Source organism: Capricornis sumatraensis, chromosome 3 (genome assembly GCF_032405125.1).
Source record: "Capricornis sumatraensis isolate serow.1 chromosome 3, serow.2, whole genome shotgun sequence".
Classification (NCBI taxonomy): domain Eukaryota; kingdom Metazoa; phylum Chordata; class Mammalia; order Artiodactyla; family Bovidae; genus Capricornis; species Capricornis sumatraensis.
In genome coordinates, this window is record NC_091071.1 from 41,793,425 (window position 1) to 41,811,847 (window position 18,423).

The window sequence follows — 18,423 nt, forward strand, 5'->3', positions numbered from 1 at the left end:
CTGGCCCAGGACACAGGAAGGCAGCTGGGCAGGAGGCTAGGTGCCAGAGTTGGACAGAGCTTCAGCTGTGGGGAGACGAGACTACAGACCAAGTCATGCCCGGCCTGGGACCTGGACATGAGTGCCCTTCCCCCGCTCACTCCCCACAGCCCACCGAGTCAGGGCCTCTCCAAAAGGCAGTTTCTCAACTTTATTAGCCTGGAGCTCCTCCCTGCCAGCCCCACGGGCTGGTCCCCGGGCACAGTGAGCAGGACTGAGGTCAGACAGTTTCAACCCCTGGCCCCTGGCAGCCTGGAACAGCTGGGCCAAAGGGTCAGCAGGGGCAAAAGTCCAAATGCTGGCACTTCAGGTGTGGCCGGCGCCTGGCCAGGCCCAGGGTGAAGCATGGCCTGCCACAGCTGGTGGACAGGGCGCCGTGGTCCTCTCCTGGCAGAGGGTCCAGCGTGGGGCAGGGCCGGGCCCTGCACAAGACAGCCTTCCTTCCATAGCTGTGACTAGGAGCAGTTGGTGATCCTGGCCAGGAACTGCTGTGCCCACCACTCGTCCAGGTCAATGGGCACGAAGTCTGTGGAGAAACAGAAGGCTGGGCAGTGACACACCTTCCCGGTGGACCAGTGTGTGTCCCCCTCCAGCTGGCCACAAGCCCCTCACCCAGATCCCAGCTGTAGCAGATGCTGGGAAGAGTGGATCAGGCTCCATTCCTCACCCCACCCCCTTGGGGCTAGAACCTGGCTGAGCCAGGTCAGGGGTGGGGGGGGCACTCCTTAGGGGTGGGGGAGGGCTCACTCTGCAGCCGGGGGTTGGGGGTCCTCTCCACGTACTGCACAGGCCTCGGCCCGCTCTCACCGGCCGGGCCACCACCCAGCTGCTGCTCCACTTGCTGCCAGGCTGTGGGGAGAGGATGGTCAGACTGAGCCAGGCCCCTGGCACCCTCCCACCCTAGCGGCTAGCCTGGACCCCTGCCCGGAGCTGGGAACAGGAACGGGCAGCCTGCTGGACGGTCACAGGACAGACGGGCCCAGAGCCCAGGTACGTCCCAGCCCTCCAGGGACTTCAAGTTCAGGTTACAGTGGGAAGGGGACCAGTGGCCTGGGCCACTCCCTCAGGCCTCAGCGCTACCTTCTGACACAAATCGGACGTTCTCCTCGTGGGCCAATGTGTAGGGCTCCTGGGTTCCCTCGAGGGACGGGGACGTGGCAGGCGGCCGGCGGCCATTCACCCGATTGAACACGAGCCTCGGCCCTGGACTGTGGGAAGGCGAGGAGACGCTCAGCCACGTTCCCAGGCCAGGTGCTACCTGGCAGAGCTCCCGGAGCAGTTGCAGGCCACCCCGCCCCACAAGCCAGGCCCACTCCAGGCACTTCCCTGAACCGCAGGGCAGCTGTGAGCTGCAGCTGGTGGCCGAGGCCTTTCTCCTGCAGGCCTGCATCCCCAACAGCTCAGCTCACACCTCACCTGGCCCTGAGGCAGGTCTAAGTCCGCAGAGGGGCTCTGTGTCCCCAGATCTCCGCAGAGCCCCATGCTCAAGGCACACAGATGGCCCCCCCATGGGTCTCTCAGGAACCTCCACTGCCACCTGCCTCCCCCCTCCCCACTGATGGGCCAGGCCTCCAGCAGCCCAGGTTCTGACCTGAGTAAACAGGTTTTTCGGCCCAACCCCACCCCTAGGCACAGTTCTTGGTCACTTTCTCCCCCACAGAAGCCTCTTCATCTCAAGACACCCCAGGATGGAAGGAAGGACCCTAACGAGAGCAGGTGGACTTTGCCCTTCGCAGCTGCCCTGGCCCCAGAGACAGCTCCTGGTCTGGCTAGACAGTGCCAAGTGCTGAGTGGGCCATCCTGAGTGGGGAGGGTGACCGTGGCCCTGGTCCACCCCTGCAGCTTCCAGGCAAGGACAGTGCTCTTGCCCACAGGGCAGGAATGCTGAGTGAGGAGATGTCCCTGGGTGCTGGAGCCTGGCCTGGTGGGCGTTCAATGTCCAAGTGGCCACTGGGCCCACCCCGGCCAGCCAGGCCCAGGGCATGGATGGGCTGCCCTGGCCAGAGGCAGCTGGCCCAGCCCTGCACACATGAAGCCCGGGACAGGGCCGCGGAGGGAGCGGGGCCCACACCTACAGCAGGAGGTGGGAGCCGGGAGTCCTGGGCTGCACGTGCCACTCCGCCAGGCACTCGCGGTCCCGCCGGCCTGCTCGCCATCCTGGGCTCAGGTGCCCCACCGCCGCGCGGGGTTCCTCCTCAGTTGAGAGGGGCACTAAAATAAAGAGGAGCATCCTGAGGGGCACCAGTCCCGCCAGCTCCAGGCTGGCAGGTCAGGTGGCCACAGAGAACGTGGAGGGGCAGGGCTGCTCCCAGGCTTGAGTGATACCAACCAGAGGATGTGGATGTCTGTCCTCAAGTGGGACAGCCCCTCGCCTGCCTGCTAACCTTACCCTTGCAAGGCCAGAAACTCTAGGAAAACTTGGAGACTGAGCATCCAAGAAGAAAAAAAAGAATTGCAGTCAAAGGCTACAAACTGCCAAGTACTTAGAGGGTGCTTTCCCTGGTGGCTCAGTGGTAAAGAATCCGCCTGTAACGCAGGAGACCCAGGTTTAATCCCTGGGTCAGGAAGATCCCCTGGAGAAGTAAATGGCAACCCACTCCAGTATCCTTGCTAGGAGAGTCCAGTCCATGGGGCTGCAAGAGTCAGACACCACTTAGTGACTCAACCACCCGAGGGCGGCCTGGCTGGGGCTGAGAAGGGGCTCAGGCTGGCACCTGCCTGCCCCCTGCTGGCAGTTACGTAAGGCGGCTCTGTGGGCCCTCTGGAGGAAAGGGCACTGCTCCCCTGTGCGCCTATGGTCGGGTCCGGTGCCAACCCCATCTCCACCCTCGTGCCAGCGCCCAGGGACACGGTCCACTGGCAGGCCCTGCCCACGGCAGCAGCAGCTGTGGACTCCCTGCTCAGGGCTGGCCAACTAGGGCCTCCTCTTCATACCCTTCACTATCCTCCAACGTAGACCACCCACCCATTTTCAGCCAAGGCTCAAGAAAGAAGTGACCTGTGCAGGGTCACACGTGGTGAGTGGATGGCAGCATCAGAAGTGTACGCCTGTCAGCGCGAAGCCCACAAGGCAGCACAGCTCCCAAGCCTCCTCCCCCATCAGCCTGCCTCCCCTGCACCATCAGCTGGTCACAAGGTCCCCTTTACTCTTTTCCCCTGACAGCAGGTCTTACTCTCTCTGGCTCAGAGGGAGAGAGCTCATCAGAGGCCCAGACTCACACAGCCTGTTCACCACCATGGGCAGCGCCCAGACCCAAGCCCAGTCAGGGGCAGACGCTTGGGGCACCCGCAGTGCACCAGGCACAGAGCACCCCAGTGGCTCAGACTCCTTCCCTGGCAAGCCTGGCTGAGGGAGGGTGGACCGGAAGTCTGGGTGGAGTGATTTTGGTGGGCCCCCCTCGCCAGAAGTTTCAGGAGCAAGGCTGGGGGTCCCAGTGTGGGAGACCTGTAGGTGCTCTGGCCTCCCAGTGGGGGCTCACCCCTAAGGCTGGGAGGGGAGTGGCTCAGGGAAGGGGTGACTTCAGAGAGGGGATGGCACAACCAGCACAGTCTGCCTTCCTGCTGCCCCCCTGCCAGACGGGGCTGCGGAGCCCAGGCGAGCACCAGCACCCCCGACCGGGACCTGGCTGGCTGCGGCCCCTGGTCTCTTCCATCTCTCTCAGCATTCAGACCCTGCACACACCGCATGCTTCCTCCCCCACTCCCCAGCAAAGGTGCATGGAGAAAGCACAAGCTTCTCCAGGTGAGAGTGGGAGCTTCCTGCCTGGGTGACCAGGCGGGGGCTGACACACCTGTGCCTCGTTTCCCTCCCCCCGCCCCCCCCCGGGGGAAGTGGGGGAGGGCGGCTGAGAACCAGGGCTGATGTCACAAGGCAGGGTCACAGCGCAGTGGGCCCTGGGACGCGCCCCCCTCCCCACGGCCGCATGCACCCCTCTCCCCGGAGGCGCTTGTGGTCCTCACAGGACCAGCCTCAGAGTGTCAACGTGCTGTGCTCCCAGCAGGAGGCCTAGAAGGGTCTCACAGGCTGCCCCCACCTGTGGCATCTCAAGCTGGCACTGAGGGGGAGGGCAGGTTGAGGGCGCACAGCAACACAGCCCCCAGCTCTTCCCAACCCAGAAGCCATCCATCCTCAACTAGAGAAGAAATCCCAAAGCCTGTTAGTGCTGCCCCCGCTCACCCACAGCACGCAGGAGCCTCAGGCCTCTGTGGCCTGGACCAAGCCCTGGGCTCTGAGCCTGCAGAGAATAAGTAAGACCAGAGCACAGACTCGAGCCAAAAAGTTACAGGTTCAGTCCCGGAGATGGAAGCGCTGACCTCCTGGGCACAGTGACTTGGAGGCCACAGTGGTTGAACTGAGGCTCCCAGCAAAACTGCTGGTCAGGAAAAGCACCGGTTGGGGCTCAGGGAGAAGGCGGAGGAGAGCGGCGGCCTGGCAGGGCCCGAGGGAACCACGTGCACCTCTCCCCCGCTGCTCGGCCAGCACGGGGCTGGCAGCCTCCGGCGGCGGCCGCTCCCGCCCTCCGGGGCGAGTCCCCGGCAGTTCCTCTCAAAGCGTGGCCTCCGCCGCCCAAGGTCGGTCCGGGCACCTGACTCAGCCGCCTGGAGCCCTTAAGATCCAGGAGGGGGTCGGCTTCCTCCCGAATCTGGGTGCGTGGGGCCCCAGGACTCCGAGGAGTGTCATGCACCCCCGGCTCGGTTCCTTCCGACCAAGCCAGGTGCCAGGTGAGGCGGAAGCGCGGAGTCGCGGTCGCGAGCCGCAGGCGGGCCGGGTCGGCGGGCTCCGCCCCCTCCGCGCCCGCCGGGAGCATGTGGCCCGGGCTCCGCTAACCTTTCCCCAAGGTCACCCTCGCGGCCCCGCGAAGGCCGGCGGGGGAGGGGAGGGCCGTGCGTCTCACCTCGACAGAGGCCAGGGGCCTGGCGGCTGTGCCCGCGGGTGCTGCGGGGTCGGCGCGGAATGCCGGCATTTCAGGAGCTCGCCGAGCCTGCTCTCCACCTGCTGCTGCGTGGGACCTGCGGGCACCGGGAGAGCGCATCAGCCGCCGGCGCCGCGCCGGGGGCGGGCAGCGTGTGCGGACCCCTGCCCGTCCCCTCCCTGCCTTGCCCGCCCCCGCGCGCACCTGTGCGCCGCTGCGCGACCAGCTTGCTGGGTCCCTTGGTGATGGTGTACATTGTGCGGAGGGCCCGCAGCGCGCCCGCGCCCTCCGCGCCCTCCCCGCCCGCCGGCCCGCGGCCAGACCTCGCGCCCTCCGCCCGGCTGGCACTCGGCTGGCGCCGAGGGCGCGGCCCCTTTAACAGGCGGCCGGCGCCGCGGGGAGGGGGCGGGCCCGCCGCACACCCCCGGACCTTAAAGGGCCCGCGCCGAGGCTCGAGGCAGAGGTGGTGCTCGAGCCTTGGGGAAGCTGGCGGGACCCCCCGGCGAGGTCTGAGGGCGGAGTTTAAGCAAGTTTCTCAGGGCCCGGGCCGCCGTCCGCCACTGGAGGAGGCTCTGGGGGCCACGGGCACCCAGACGTGGCGAGGCTCTGGCTCAGGCCCTCGTGGGGTCGGCGGTGGTGTCCCAGGAGCCGAGGAGTTGACAGGTGCTGGGAATGATCTGTGTGGACTCTGGAAGCAAGAGTGTCCCAACGCACCGCACGTCGGAGACCCTCCGCCAAGGTGCTTGGGCCGGCCTGGGCCAGTGCTGCGGTTCACTCACACGCGACTGAGGGGGGTCAAAGAGAACAGCGGTTCGGCCCCCGGGTTTGGGCAGAGACATGACGCCCTGGGAATCTCCCTTTCATCCTACGGAACAGGAGCAGGGTACCAGGGTACCGTCTGCCACGTGTGCGCCTGCAGACCCCAGGAAGGGGGAGGGAGGCCCCTTACCAATCCAGGAGCACCCTGGGGGGTGCAGAAGGCAGGTGAAGGAGCCCAGCTTGTCTGTCATCCCGCGCGGGCAAAAGAGCACTTACTCCTCCACCCGCCCCAGGCACTGGGGTCAGGAGGCAAGACCTATTGCAGTGATGTGCCTCAGGAGGAACCAGACCTGCCTGCAGGGGAGAGGTCTGGGGGCTGGGCCCTAGCCTGCCCACTGCTCCTTCCCTAGGGTGAGGTGGAGCTGCCCCCCTCCCACAAGGCCTGTGACCTGAGAGGGGAGAGCATGCCCAGGAATCCAGGGCATGGGCACACGCTCCACCCGCGCCCCCGGCCATGCTGGGCCCGCTTCCCACCCCTGACCCGTCCCCGCCCCTCCCCCACCTGCTGTGCCAAGGCCAGCGTGGTCCTGCCCTGCGTCATCTTTGCTGGTGGCCCTGGTCTCTTCAGTGGCCTCGAGCACAACACTAACTCACACTAGGGAGACTTTGAAGGGTGAAGGGCCTGGGGGTGGGGAGGGTCTCTTCCAGAAGGCACATGTTTTGGGCAGGAGGAGCCAGGCCCTGGTCTGACACAGAGCTGAGGGCACCTCCTCTCATGGGCACCCCCTCAGGGCAGCATGGAGAGGACCCTATTGGGCAGGCAGGCTTGGCCTTGATGGTGGGCAAGGCTGCTAGACCCTAATGTCCCAGCCCTGACCCTGGCCCTTGTCTGAGGTCAAAGGTTGGGTCCAGAGCCCTCGGACAGACTCCAGGAGAAAGCCACAGAAGAGGAATTGTCCTGCCAGGTGAGAGGGGAGGGGGTGCAGGATAGGCTGGGGGTGGGGGAGGGGGGTGGGTGAAGGAACCCAGAGGGCCCCCAAAGACACTGAACCGGGGCAGCAGGCAGCCAGGGGGAAGAAGGCCAGCTTGTAGGGAGCAGGCAGCAAAGCCCTGACACCTGTGTGCAGGAGGGCAGGGCCTATCTCCCCACCTCCACCGCCACCCAGGGGCCTTCCCAGACTCCCTGCTGCCAGAACTTAGCCTGAGCACCTGACCCACCCTGACTTGCGGACAGAGCCAGGAGGCATGGGGAGGGCCCAGCCTGAGCCGGGAGAGTCAAGGTCTAGTTGGTCTGCGACCAAGAGCTCAGGTCGGTTCTCTAGTTGGTGTAGGAAGCCTGGCCAGTCTGGCCTTGCCTGGACTACACTGTCCATGACAGTGAGCAACCTGCTAAGCCCCCAGAGACAGCGTCTTGCAGTCAGCAAACATTCCCTATTGTCAGAGAGGCTGGGAACCCAGCCCAGAGTCAGTCACGGGCAGCTGAACAGGAGGCAGGAGCCTCACCCAGCAGCCAGCCACAAGCCCAGAAACGCCTGGAGCCTCACAGAGAACATGGGCGTCATAGCAAGCAGGGACCTTTACCTTACTGACTCCAGTTAACCCTAATGAAGACTTTAGGGTTTTTCTCTTCTTTGCTGTTGTTTAGTCACTAAGTTGTGTCTGACTCTTTGCAACCCCAAGGACTGTACCCACCAGGCTCCTCTGTCCCTGGGATTCTCCAGGCAAGAATACTGGAGTGGGATGCCATCCCCTCCTCCAGGGGTTCTTCCCAACCTCGAGATAAAACCCATGTCTCCTGCATTGGCAGGTAGATTCTTTACTGCTGAGCTACTGGGGAAGCCCTTCTCTTCTGTGTGTTAGTCGCTCAGTCATGTCCAACTCTTTGTAACCCCATGGACTATAGCCTGCCAAGCCCCTCTGTCCATGAAATTCTCCAGGCAAGAATATTGCAGTGGGTTGCTAGTTCCTGGTCCAGACTTTCTCTTCTAAAAGGCTCTAAATATGATACTGAAATTTCATATTACAGGAGAAAGTTTAAGTTTTCAGCCCTCCTCAGTCATTTTGCAGATCTGAAGTTCATGCCCTCACCAACCCAGACTGGAAAATGGGCTTCTGCCAACAAAGCATGGTCAGTGGCCCCAGGAAAGGCTCTGGCAGGATGCTCCCGTACCTGCCACCAAGTGTCCAGGGACTGCCCATCCCTTTTTGTTTGTTTGTTTGTTTGGCTGCAGCTCGTAGGATCTTAGTTTCTTGATCGGAGTTTGAGCCCGGGTCCTGGGAGAGAGAGCACTGAGTCCTAACCACTGGACAGCCGGGGAATTCCCAGGGCTTGCCCATTCCCACACCCAAGTACAGTGAGTTGAACAGTGGCCCCTCAAAGAAACACCGCCTGGAACCTCAGAAAATGACCTTGTTTAGAATAATGGTCTTTGCAGATATAATTAAAGCAAGGGATTTGAGATAAGGTCATCCTAGATTAGAGAGGGCCCTAAAATCCAGTGAAGCCTGTCCTTGGGAAAGGAGAGGGTTGTATCCTCCCATTGTGTGAAAATTGTATAAATCCTAATTATGCTGAATTGATTCATAGTGCTTTTCAGGTCTGCTCTATCCTTCTACTTGTCTATTCATCCTATTAAGTTTTAAAATTCTATTAATTTCTAAGAGTTTGATATTGAAACTCCAACTGAAAATCTTACTTTATCTACTTAAGAAAATAATTGTCATATATAGTGGAACTTTATGTAACTTTATATTTTCCAAGTATCCTGTAAATGTGTTATCATACTTTCATAACTTAAAAAAGAAAAAAAATTAAAGATAAAAAGGAGAGGGATATTAGGACACAAAGAGACCCAGAGGAGAGATGGCAGGGAGGTGGCCACAAGCCCAGGAGCGCCTGGAGCCACAGGTGAGCAGGGAGCTGTGCTGACGAAAGAGCTTCTGGTGGGCTGTTGGGGAGCCGACATCTTTATTCTGGACTTCTGGCCTGCAGAACTGTGAGAAAGCTAACTGTTGTTTGGAGCCACCACCCTTTGGAGTAATTTGTCACTGTAGCTCTGGAAAATCAATATACTGAGGGAATCAGTAGTGGGCGAGCACCCTGGGTACACACTGCAGGGCTCGGGAGGGAGCTCAGCAGGTGGCAGGCGCCTGGGCCTGGACCCCAAGAAGGAAGCTGGATGCCACTGTTGGCTCTGGACATCACGAGGCGGCAGGAGTAGCCGAAAGGGCCCTTCCGCCTCCAACAGTAACCCTCAGGACACAACCTCAGGAGGTAGCACTGAGCGCAGGCCCAGGTGTGGGACGCTTCCAGGGGTCCCATGTTCAGCAGCTCCTGGGGGCCTTCAGAGTCTGACGTACATCTGGGACTTTATGGAAAGTGTGTGCCCACACACATTCACACAGTCCCAGGTGCCCCCATGCATGCATTCACACACGCATGTGCGCTCATAACTGCAGCGAAGCCCACTGCTCTGCTCTGCCCGCTGCCTCTGCCTCTGCCCCTGCCCCAGGCTCTGAGCCTGCTGAGTGTGGAGGAAGGGCAGGTGTCAGTCACACAGAATCCAGCCCAGAGGAATGAACGGCAGGCAGAGAGCAACTTGAGGTCAAGGGCTGTTAAATGGAAGACCTTGCTGGGCATGTGGGCAGCACCTACAACATGAAGGCTCCCTCCCTCCTATAGCACGCACCTCTGACACAGAGTGTGGGCTTTTCTTACTAACCAATCCTCTAGTTCTCTTTGGACCCCAACGGGGTATCCTACAATCTAAGTGGATTCTAACTCCACTCACCCATTGTCCACACAGATCCACAGGCTCAAGGCTCAGTCCCACAACACAACCGGCAAGAATACTGGAGTGGGTTGCCATCCCCTTTTCCAGGGGATCTTCCTGACCCAGGGATCAAATCAGTGTCTCCTGCAGCTCCTGCATTACAGGTGGATTTGTGACTGGCCAGCTGTAAATCGGGGTCCTGTAGCTTGCCAGAATGACTCACAGAACTCGGGAGCTTACCTTACTGGGCCCACACTCTTCCCGGGAGCCACCCTCCCAGCCCTCCACATTCACTAGCTGGAAGCTCCCTGACCCCCTCCATTTGGGGTTTGAGTGGAGGTCCATCACATTGGTAGGACTGGTTAATAATGGAGATTAGCTGCGTCTCCAGCCCCCTATCCCAGGAGGTCAGAGGTCAGGAGTAGGGCTGGTTTCCCCTGGCAACCGGCCCCTCCCTCCCCCCCCCCCCGACTTGTCACCTGTCTGGTGTGAGCCCAGGTGAGATTGAAAGGGGCTTGTTATGCATAACAGATACTCCTCTCACCCCTTCCTTCAGGAAATCCCAGGGTTTTAAGAGTTCTATTCAGAAATCAGGATGCAGACCAAATATACATTTCCTTTTTTTTTTTTGGTAAGTTTCTTTGGCTGCTCTGTGTCTGGGTGTTTGCTGCCGCACAGGGGATCTCTGATTTTCATTGCAGCATGCAGGCTCTTTAGTTGTGGCATGTGAGATCAAGTTCACTGACCAGGGATGATGCCTCAGCAGTAAAGAACCTGCCTCCTGTGTGCAGGAGATGGGTTCAGTCCCTGGGTTAGGAAGATCCCCTGGAGGAGAGCATGGTAATCCACTCCAGTATCCTTGCCTGGAGAATCCCATGGACAGAGAAGCCTGGCCAGGCTACAGTCCATGGGGTCGCAAAGAGTTGACTCGGCGACTGACACTTTCTTTCCCATTGGGAGTGAGGCGTCTCAGCCACTGGACTACCGAAGACATCCCTCTATTGTTTATTATATGAGAGCAGCGCAGGGCAGCCCAAGGACGCCAGGGAGCTTTGTGCCTCTTGAGTGGGCGAAGAGGCTGAGGGGCCTGGGTGGAGAGGCCCCAGCTGGCCACTGACCATCACAGGTGGGGGCAGAGATTCACATTGAGGGACACCTCTTGTCCACCTGTAGACGCAGAAAATACCCAACAAACCAGGTGCGCGTGCGTTGCTCAGTTGTGTCGCCTCCCCCACTGTTCGTGGAATTTTCCAGTCAAGAATCCCGGAGTGGGTTGCCATTTCCTACTCCAGGGGATCTATCCCAACTTAGGGATTGATCCCATGTCTCTTGGGTCTCTTGCATCGACAATGCTGATTCTTTACCACTGGCACCACCTCGGAAGCCCCAGCAAACCAGGACTTGAGGCAAAAGTGAGTCAGGTAACGAGAGCTTATGAAATGAGAAAGTCGGCTAAGAAAAAAGTGTCATAACGCTGAATGCTAAAGGGGCTGTCTGGAGGCCGGCCCACTGAGTGAAACTTTCCTAGGGGCCTTGTATTCACACTGGCCAACTCTACACCACCTCTTGTCCCTAAGAGGCAAGGCTGTCCTCCCCGTCTGACGGCATTCATACTGTGTAGTCTCTGGTCCCACTCTGCATGCCCCCAGAGAGCAACCCCAGACTAAAGCTCGGTCAGCGCCATTCGCAGAGCTTCTTGTCAGAGCGACCCTGGGTGTGTGAGGGGCGCAGGGAGCGTCTCGCGCAAGAAAAAAAAAATCTACCAGCAAAGGAGCTAAGCTAGACCTGAATGTTGAGCGCCGCCTCACGCCTGCTAAGAAACAACCAGGGAAGAGCGGTCGAACACACAAACCGGCCCCCGACGAGACTCAGAGGTCACCGACCCCTCAACACCCGTGAACCCTGGGTTTGCACTGCTTATCGCAGGGCCACAGAGACGCCCTAAGCATTACAGGCCTGTCCCCGCAGGCGGCCCGCCTCTCCCGGGGCCGCGCCCCGTCTACCGCAGGGAGCTCCGCCCAGCCGCCCCCGCCCACCACGAGGAGCTCCGCCCCGCCGCCCCGCCCACCACAAGGAGCTCCGCCCCGCCGCCCCGCCCACCCGCGGCCCAGCTCAGACGAGAGCCCAGTCCCAGCCCGGAGGCCTTCCCATGGCCCCGTACCCATAATTTCCGGAATGCCGCGGTTGCTATGGTTTCCCCAGCGTCAGTTCGAATCCAGTCGGCAGAAACCGTGTCCCTCATCGCCGCTCCTTCCCCTGGAGTGCTGGGTGCCCGAGAGACTCGGCGGGACCCCCGCCTTCCCGCCCCCCGCCCCTCAAGTCCAGTACTCCCAGCCCTGCTGCTCGCGTCGCAGCGACGCCTGCGCTCTGACGACTTCGCCCGGGGCTGGGCGGCGGGGCTTGCGTCACAATCTCCTAAGTCTCGCGGACGCCGCAGATGCTAGCCGCGCCGCTGGTGTAGTGGTATCATGCAAGATTCCCATTCTTGCGACCCGGGTTCGATTCCCGGGCGGCGCAGGTATACAATATATACATTTTTTTTTCCCTCTCAGCCCCCTAAAACTCCCGAAGGATTTAATTAAAAAAAAAAAAGAAAGCCAGACAAGGGGAAGGAATCCATTCCAGTGCGACAAGAATGAGACAATTTCGGAGTAACAAGCACTATGAAAAAGTGCTAGGACAGCCACGGGCACCGGGTGCTGAGCCAATGGACGCCTGTAAACTAACGATCCAAGCTTGCCTCCCGGTTCCTGTCCCGAGGTGGCGGCTCGAAGCGCGCCTCCCGGGACTGCGGTGCCTTTAAGGCGCGGCGCGTGTCCTCCTGGGGATTGTAGTCCATGGAGGGGAAAGGCCAATTGCAACGCGGCCAGGCCACAGCCCCTGGCCCCTCGCGGTGCCTGACTACCACTCCCGACGGGCCCCGCGGCTCCGGACTACCACTCCCGAAGGGCCCCGCGGTGCTTGACTACCGCCCGCGACGCTTCCGGCTTTGCCAAATTCGCAAAGGCGCTCTCCGCGGGGATTGTGAAGATGCTGGTTGCGGAGGCCGCCGAGCGGAACAAGGAGCCCATCCTCCAGGTGTTGCGGCAGTACGTGGACTCAGCCCAGCGCGGCGTCCGAGTGCTGGAAGTGGCCTCGGGCTCGGGCCAGCACACAGCCCACTTCGCGCGAGCCTTCCCCTATGCGGAGTGGCAGCCGTCCGACGTGGACCAGCGCTGCCTGGACAGGTGCGGCGGGAAGGTGGGACCCTGCGGGTGAAAGTGGGCCCCGTCCCGCTGCCCTGGACCCCTTCGCTATTGTGGTTCCTCTAAGCCTCCCCCAAGCAGGATTGCAGGGGCTCAGAAAAGGCTGCACAGGCCACCCCCACCACGGGCTGTCCTCCCGCAGCATCTTGGCCACCACTCAGGCCCACGGGCTGCCCAACGTGAAGGCCCCGATGTATCTGGACGTGACCTGGGATTGGAAGCAGTGGGGCGGGATCTTGCCGCAGTCGCTGGACCTGCTGCTCTGCATCAACATGAGCCACATCAGCCCCCTGAGTTGCACCGAGGTCTGTGGGAGCACGGGCGAGCCACCCAGGGGCCACCCACCAGCGCCATGTGGCACTCTTTCCTGTGCTGGGAGGGAGAGGAATGCCCGGTCTGCCCTATATCAGCGATGGGGACTCAGGCCGGGGAGGTCCCGGGAAAGCTCCTCACTGCTGTCCTGCCTCTCCCCTCCGCAGGGCCTGTTCAGAGCAGCAGGACACCTGCTCAAACCCAAGGCTGTGCTCATCACCTATGGGGTGAGTGCTCCTGCCTGAGATGGGCCTCCCCAGGCAGGCGGCCTTGGCTGTCCTGGCCTTTCTGGACTGCCTTCTCGCCTTGGTATTTTTAGTTGCCTTTCCCTCCAGCTTCCTGTCAGCACTGAAGCACACCCAAGCCCTCTGCTCTCCAGCACTCCCCCATCACTTGCCCTTGCTCAGCACTGTCCTCCACTGTCCCCTGTCTGAGGGTCATCGAGGAGTGGGTCCTTTCCATTCTGTGGGTGCCATCCTGCAAGTGTGCACAGTGCTTGGCTGCAGACCGCTGAGCCTGTGGACAGTAGGCAGAATCGTGTCTCCCGTCTCCACAGCCCTATGCTGTCAATGGGAAGATTTCTCCCCAAAGTAATGTGGATTTTGACCTGATTCTCAGATGCAGGTCAGAACTGGGTGGGTAGGGGGCTTGGCTGGGGGGGCAGGTGGGTCGAGTGACCCCCAGGCCACAACCCCACCTCTTCCCCTCATGCAGGAACCCTGAATGGGGGCTGCGGGACACCTCCCTTCTCAAGGACCTGGGCCAGGCCAGTGGCCTGCTCCTGGAGAGGATGGTAGGTAGAGAGGGCTGTGGTCGCGGGCAGCCTCCCTGGGGACCAGGAGCAGCTTCTCCAGCCCAAGTATCTCCCCTAGGTGGACATGCCAGCCAACAACAAGTGCCTAATTTTCCGGAAACAGTAACTCCCTCTTCCGCGATGCCTCTGTCCCTGGACAAAGCCCCTGCGGCCCTGGGCCAGACTGTGGGGCGTGGCCCTCCCCAGACTGGGGATTCTTGACCAGTGGCCAACAGGGCTGCTGAGAACCTGAGAATAAAGTCTTTCTTGCTGCCCCACTGCTGGTATCTCCCATGTCATCTGGGACCACCCCTGCAGGGTGCCTGTGGGCAGTCTCTGTCTCTGAGGTTTCCATACTGGGCACAGGAGGGGTCTGGCCTGTGGGTCAGGACTCGCAGGCATCCTGGACTCTGCTGCTTCCCTCAGGCAGTGAGGGGATGGAGGGAGAAAGGCCCCGGGAATGCTGAGGCAGGACCAAGCTGACTGCCTGGTCCTCTTGACGGGGGGAGGTGGCACCCACCTCCCAGGCTGGTCCTCACTGGTGCTCCCTCCTGATCTCAGAGTGGAGCCACGTGCGCATGCGAGGGCCAGGCCCCCAGCACCCACAGGCTGTGAGGTCCAGAACTTTTATTCAGGCAGAGGGGTGGGAGTGTGGGGAGGGTGGGGCATAGCGGGGAGCTGGGGCTTTGGATTGGTGGGCAGGCTAGTCCTGGAAGCGGTTGAGCAGTTCACAGGCTTTCCTCTCTAGCAGCTCAGAGATCTTCTTGACGCGCTTCTCGCTGGCGGCGCGCACGTAGCTGCCCGCATCCAGCATGGCCACACCATCGCGCACCTCTCCCATGATGACCAGCGGGCCATCGCCGGCCGTCACATTGGGGCAGGGGCAGGCTCGGTCCACACCGATCAGCGTCACCTCCAGGTACTTGGTGCCCAGGAGCCTGAGGCCCATCTTGTCGTCCTTGAGCACTTCGTCCAGCGCCACGCGCGCAATGCCGCCGCCGCCCGCCTCGGGCTCCTCCAGCAGCTCAGTAAGCCGCCCCACGATGGCGAAGTCGCTGCGGCACAGGCTGAGCGCTAGCTTGCTGCGGAGCCGGCAGGCCTGGCAGGGCGGCGTGCGCGGCACTGGGCAGGCGTGCTCGCAGCTCTCGCGGCTCTCGAAGTTGTTGCCGTTGCCCTCGCAGCCGCTGTACTCGAAGGGGTGGCAGTGCTGCAGCAGCGGGCTGTAGGCCCAGCGCGGCTCCCAGCCCTGGCAGGGGCCCTGCACGGCCGGCAGCGCACAGGCGTCCCCAGGGTCACGGGCGCACGCCTGCTGGCATGCCTCATAGGTCTCGAAGCCCTGGGCGCTCCCAGCACAGCTGCCCACAGGGAAGGTCATGCAGCTGCGCCGCTGTGGGTCAAAGTGCCAGAGGACCCGGCCAGATGGGGGGCCAATACAGGCCTGCGAGCTGGGCAGGCACTGGGCCGGGGCGGTGGCGGCCTCGTGGGCCCCAGCCCTGGCCGAATCCCGCTGGACCACGGAGAGCGGGAAGTCGGCCCGAAGCAGGCCAGCGGCATTGCGCGCCGTGCACGTGTAGAGGCCAGCGTCCTCGGGCCGGGCGTTGTAAAGCACCAGCTGCCCGATGCTGGTGACCACCACGTTGCCGTACATCTGGTCTGGCCGCATGATCAGGTTCTCCGGCTGGTCACTCTGCTTCTCCCAGGTCACGGCAGGGGGTGGGCGGCCGCTGACGTCGCAGTGGAGGCTGGCTGTACCCCCCACATATACTGCCTGCGGGGAGGGGCTGCTGTAGAGGGCGGGCGGCACTGGGGCATCCCCGGGCGTGGGGCGGGCGGTGGTCTCGGGGGGCCTGGGGCTGCTGGGTGGCCAGCTGAGGACATGCTTGCAGGGCACGACGCGCAGGCGCAGGCCGCGAAGGCAGGCCTCAGCATCCATGTAGCAGCGGTTGTAGTAGGTGAGGCCATCCGAGGCACAGGTGAAGCTGGGCTCCTTCTCGCAGCGGTCCCGGCAGCGGCACACTGGCTGCCCATCCCAGATGTCGCAGTCGGAGCCCTGCTGTGCACACACGAAGCCCTCGCACGAGGCCGCCAGCCTGGGTGCAGCCGGGCCGCCGTCAGGGAAGCGGGCAGCCACACAGCTTTGCAGCCCACACACGTTGGTACAGCACTTCTCGGTGGCCGCACAGTCCTGGGGGGTGGGGGGCACAGCTCAGCAGGCACCTGAATGCTCCCTCCTGCCCAGCCCCAGCATGCCCAGCTTGGGTGGGGAAAGCCTGCTGCCCCTCCTTGCATCAGTGTCCCCTCTGGAGCTGAGCAGGTTGGCTTTCCACCTGGGGGTGAACCACAACTGCCAGCAGCCCCTCACAGATCACCTTGCTGAACCTAAGCCCCCAGTCCCTTGGCCCCCAAAGCAGGTGGTTGTTAGTCCCATTGTACAGATGAGGACACGAAGGCCTGGGGAGGATGTACGACGTTCTTAAGGCCACGGCAGTGCCGTGGGGTCAGGCTGCAAGGACAGCACATCCAGATGGCCCTGGCCTCTGCCTGACTGGGCCCGAGAACGGCTAGTTTCAGGGTGGGGCTGGGCAGGTCTGGGGACTGAGAAGTGAAAGTCGCTCAGTCGTGTACTACTCTTTGCGACCCCATGGACTATACTGTCCATGAATTTCTCCAGGCCTCAATGCTTCAGTTGGTAGCCATTCCCTTCTCCAGGGGATCTTCCCAACTCAGGGAATCGAACCCAGGTCTCCCACATTGCAGGTGGACTCTACCAGCTGAGCCACTAGGGAAGCCCATTCAATCTTCAGACACATGAAGGCAGCATCTGGGGGTGTCTGTCCCCAGGGCCCCTCACACGGAGCACAGTGCAAAGAGTGGGGGAGCCCCAAGAGAAAATGATCTCCAGGGTCAAGGGTGGCTGGGTCCTCTCTGCCGTGCAGGCAAGGCCTGGGGCAGGGGTGAGATCTGGGCTCCTCCGGCGCCGACCAACCAGACCCCCAAGACACCCTGGGCCCTCCAGGAGCTGGTCTCCCCCACAGCTGGGCTGGGGGGGACTGCCTGTGCTCACCTGATCTCCAACGCACTCTCGCTCACAGGTGCTTTGCGCGTCCACCCACAGGTTGGGGCTGAGCTGGTTGGGGCACACCCCCGGGTGGCCCCCAGGGCCTGGCGGCAGGCTGGCCCCTGCAGTCAGCCCAGCCAGGAGCAACAGCGGCAGGAGTGGCCTCAGGGCCGGCATGAGGACCGCGGGACCACAGGGTGGGGGGTGTGGCCACTAACCCCTCCTCAGACCCTGCCGAGCCCCACACCCTGCAGGCATCCACCCTCCCAGACCTGTGATCCGTGCCCCTGATGTCTGCCCTGGGCTCCCCTGTGCCCCAAGGCAGGAGCCCACAGTGGACACTGGCCTCGGACCGGGTAGAGCGGAGTCTGTGCATGTGGCACCGGCCCTTCCCCCGCCTGGCCCCTCTGGTCAGCTCAGGGCAGGGGGCGGGGAGACAAGGAAGGCTGGGGAGGGGCTGGCGCCCAGGAGCACAGAGACACTGGCCACGAGGGTCACCGAGGGGCGGAGAAGGGCGGCTCTGGACAGAGAGGGGAGGGGGGACTGCTGTAACTGGAGCCCTGGATTCAGGGATGGAAGGGCCCTGGGATCAAAGCTGCCCTGCAGGAGGGGGCAGGGCTGGCCAGCCCCTTCCCCAGAGCAGGCTGCCCCCTGGGAGTCACTGTCCGTGCAGGGCTGAGCGGCTCTGCATCCAGCCCAGGCACCGTGGGGTTCTGCTCCCCTCCCGGGGGAGCCTCTTCCCCTGCTCCTTCCCACAGGCACAACCCAACGGCAGGTCTTGGGGTCAAATCTAAATGCTTTCTGCCAGAGAGAGGCAGTCGCAGCACAAAGGTACCTGGTGGGCGGGGCCGCCTGGGGTTGCTCTGGTGACCAGTGGTTGGTGGGAGGAGGAAGCTGATTCAGGGCAGAACTCTGCACTTAGGCCCCCCACCCCCTACCCAGGCGCCTGACCCCTGGTCCAGGGCTTTACTCAACTGGCTAACGGTGGGTGCCTGCAAAGGGCGGGTCTTAGAGCCGTGGTCACATGAGACACGGATACCAGACAGGCTGTTTCCTTGGACTGATTTGAGTCTCAGTGGTCGTGTGTGGCCCTATGTGGGGCCATGCGGTCCTAAAAGAGACCAAGGGCATCTAGGAACACCCTGAGGAGAGTCCCAGGAGAGCTTAAGAACAGCCAGGACCCAAAGGCATTGATGGGCCTGTCCCCCGCAGGCCCGACAGGGAGCCCTGCTCCCGGCAGGTGGGAAGCCCCTCGTGGGCAGGGGCAGATCAGGGCCCAGGGGCTGACTGCCCACTCTGAGACCGACGGGAAAACATCCTGCCACCCCGTGTCTGACCTGCTGACTTGAGAGGCAGGGTCCTAAGATCCTGGTCTGGTGCAAGCACCAGGAAACACCCCAGGTGTGGAGGACTGAGCAGGACAAAGCAGCCGCCTGCAGTGCCATCTGCCAGCCAGCCCAGCCCGTGAGAGCCAGACCTTCATTCCCTCCCAATGCAGCCCAGAGACCACAGCTGAATTATGTTTACTGAA

The 18,423-nt window shown here is 62.2% G+C and overlaps 3 protein-coding genes and 1 non-coding gene across 13 annotated transcripts; 2 read left to right on the forward strand and 2 right to left on the reverse strand.

Annotated features, from left to right (window-relative positions):
• Nucleotides 1-192: 192 nt before the first annotated feature.
• MCRIP2 (MAPK regulated corepressor interacting protein 2) lies at nt 193-11,804 on the reverse strand. Of its 5 annotated transcripts, none has more exons than XM_068968003.1 (6): nt 11,646-11,804; nt 4,935-5,049; nt 2,115-2,270; nt 1,120-1,247; nt 787-888; nt 193-565 (listed from the first exon to the last, which is right to left on the reverse strand). In XM_068968003.1, exons 1-6 carry the CDS (start codon nt 11,647-11,649, stop codon nt 495-497), a joined length of 576 nt encoding a protein of 191 aa, XP_068824104.1. In that variant the 5' UTR covers nt 11,650-11,804; the 3' UTR covers nt 193-494. The 5 variants fall into 5 exon arrangements, with proteins under 5 accessions (XP_068824104.1, XP_068824103.1, XP_068824105.1 ...); XM_068968002.1 differs by lacking the exon at nt 11,646-11,804 and adding an exon at nt 5,157-5,279; XM_068968004.1 differs by lacking the exons at nt 2,115-2,270; nt 11,646-11,804 and adding an exon at nt 5,157-5,279.
• A 126-nt stretch (nt 11,805-11,930) lies between these two features.
• On the forward strand, nt 11,931-12,001 carry TRNAG-CCC (transfer RNA glycine (anticodon CCC)). Its single transcript has one exon. It is a non-coding gene; the product is annotated as a tRNA-Gly (tRNA).
• Nucleotides 12,002-12,488: 487 nt separating this feature from the next.
• Nucleotides 12,489-14,073, forward strand: METTL26 (methyltransferase like 26). 6 transcript variants are annotated; one of them, XM_068968771.1, is made up of 6 exons: nt 12,489-12,711; nt 12,797-13,034; nt 13,209-13,268; nt 13,598-13,665; nt 13,756-13,834; nt 13,914-14,073. In XM_068968771.1, exons 1-6 carry the CDS (start codon nt 12,515-12,517, stop codon nt 13,959-13,961), a joined length of 690 nt encoding a protein of 229 aa, XP_068824872.1. In that variant the 5' UTR covers nt 12,489-12,514; the 3' UTR covers nt 13,962-14,073. The 6 variants fall into 6 exon arrangements, 5 of the variants coding, with proteins under 5 accessions (XP_068824872.1, XP_068824873.1, XP_068824874.1 ...); XM_068968772.1 differs by having other exon boundaries at nt 12,872-13,034; XR_011144681.1 differs by lacking the exon at nt 13,598-13,665 and having other exon boundaries at nt 13,914-13,973.
• Nucleotides 14,074-14,537: 464 nt separating this feature from the next.
• On the reverse strand, nt 14,538-17,069 carry WFIKKN1 (WAP, follistatin/kazal, immunoglobulin, kunitz and netrin domain containing 1). The gene is made up of 2 exons (XM_068969247.1): nt 16,899-17,069; nt 14,538-16,019 (listed from the first exon to the last, which is right to left on the reverse strand). Exons 1-2 carry the CDS (start codon nt 17,067-17,069, stop codon nt 14,538-14,540), a joined length of 1,653 nt encoding a protein of 550 aa, XP_068825348.1.
• Between the last annotated feature and the right edge of the window lie 1,354 nt (nt 17,070-18,423).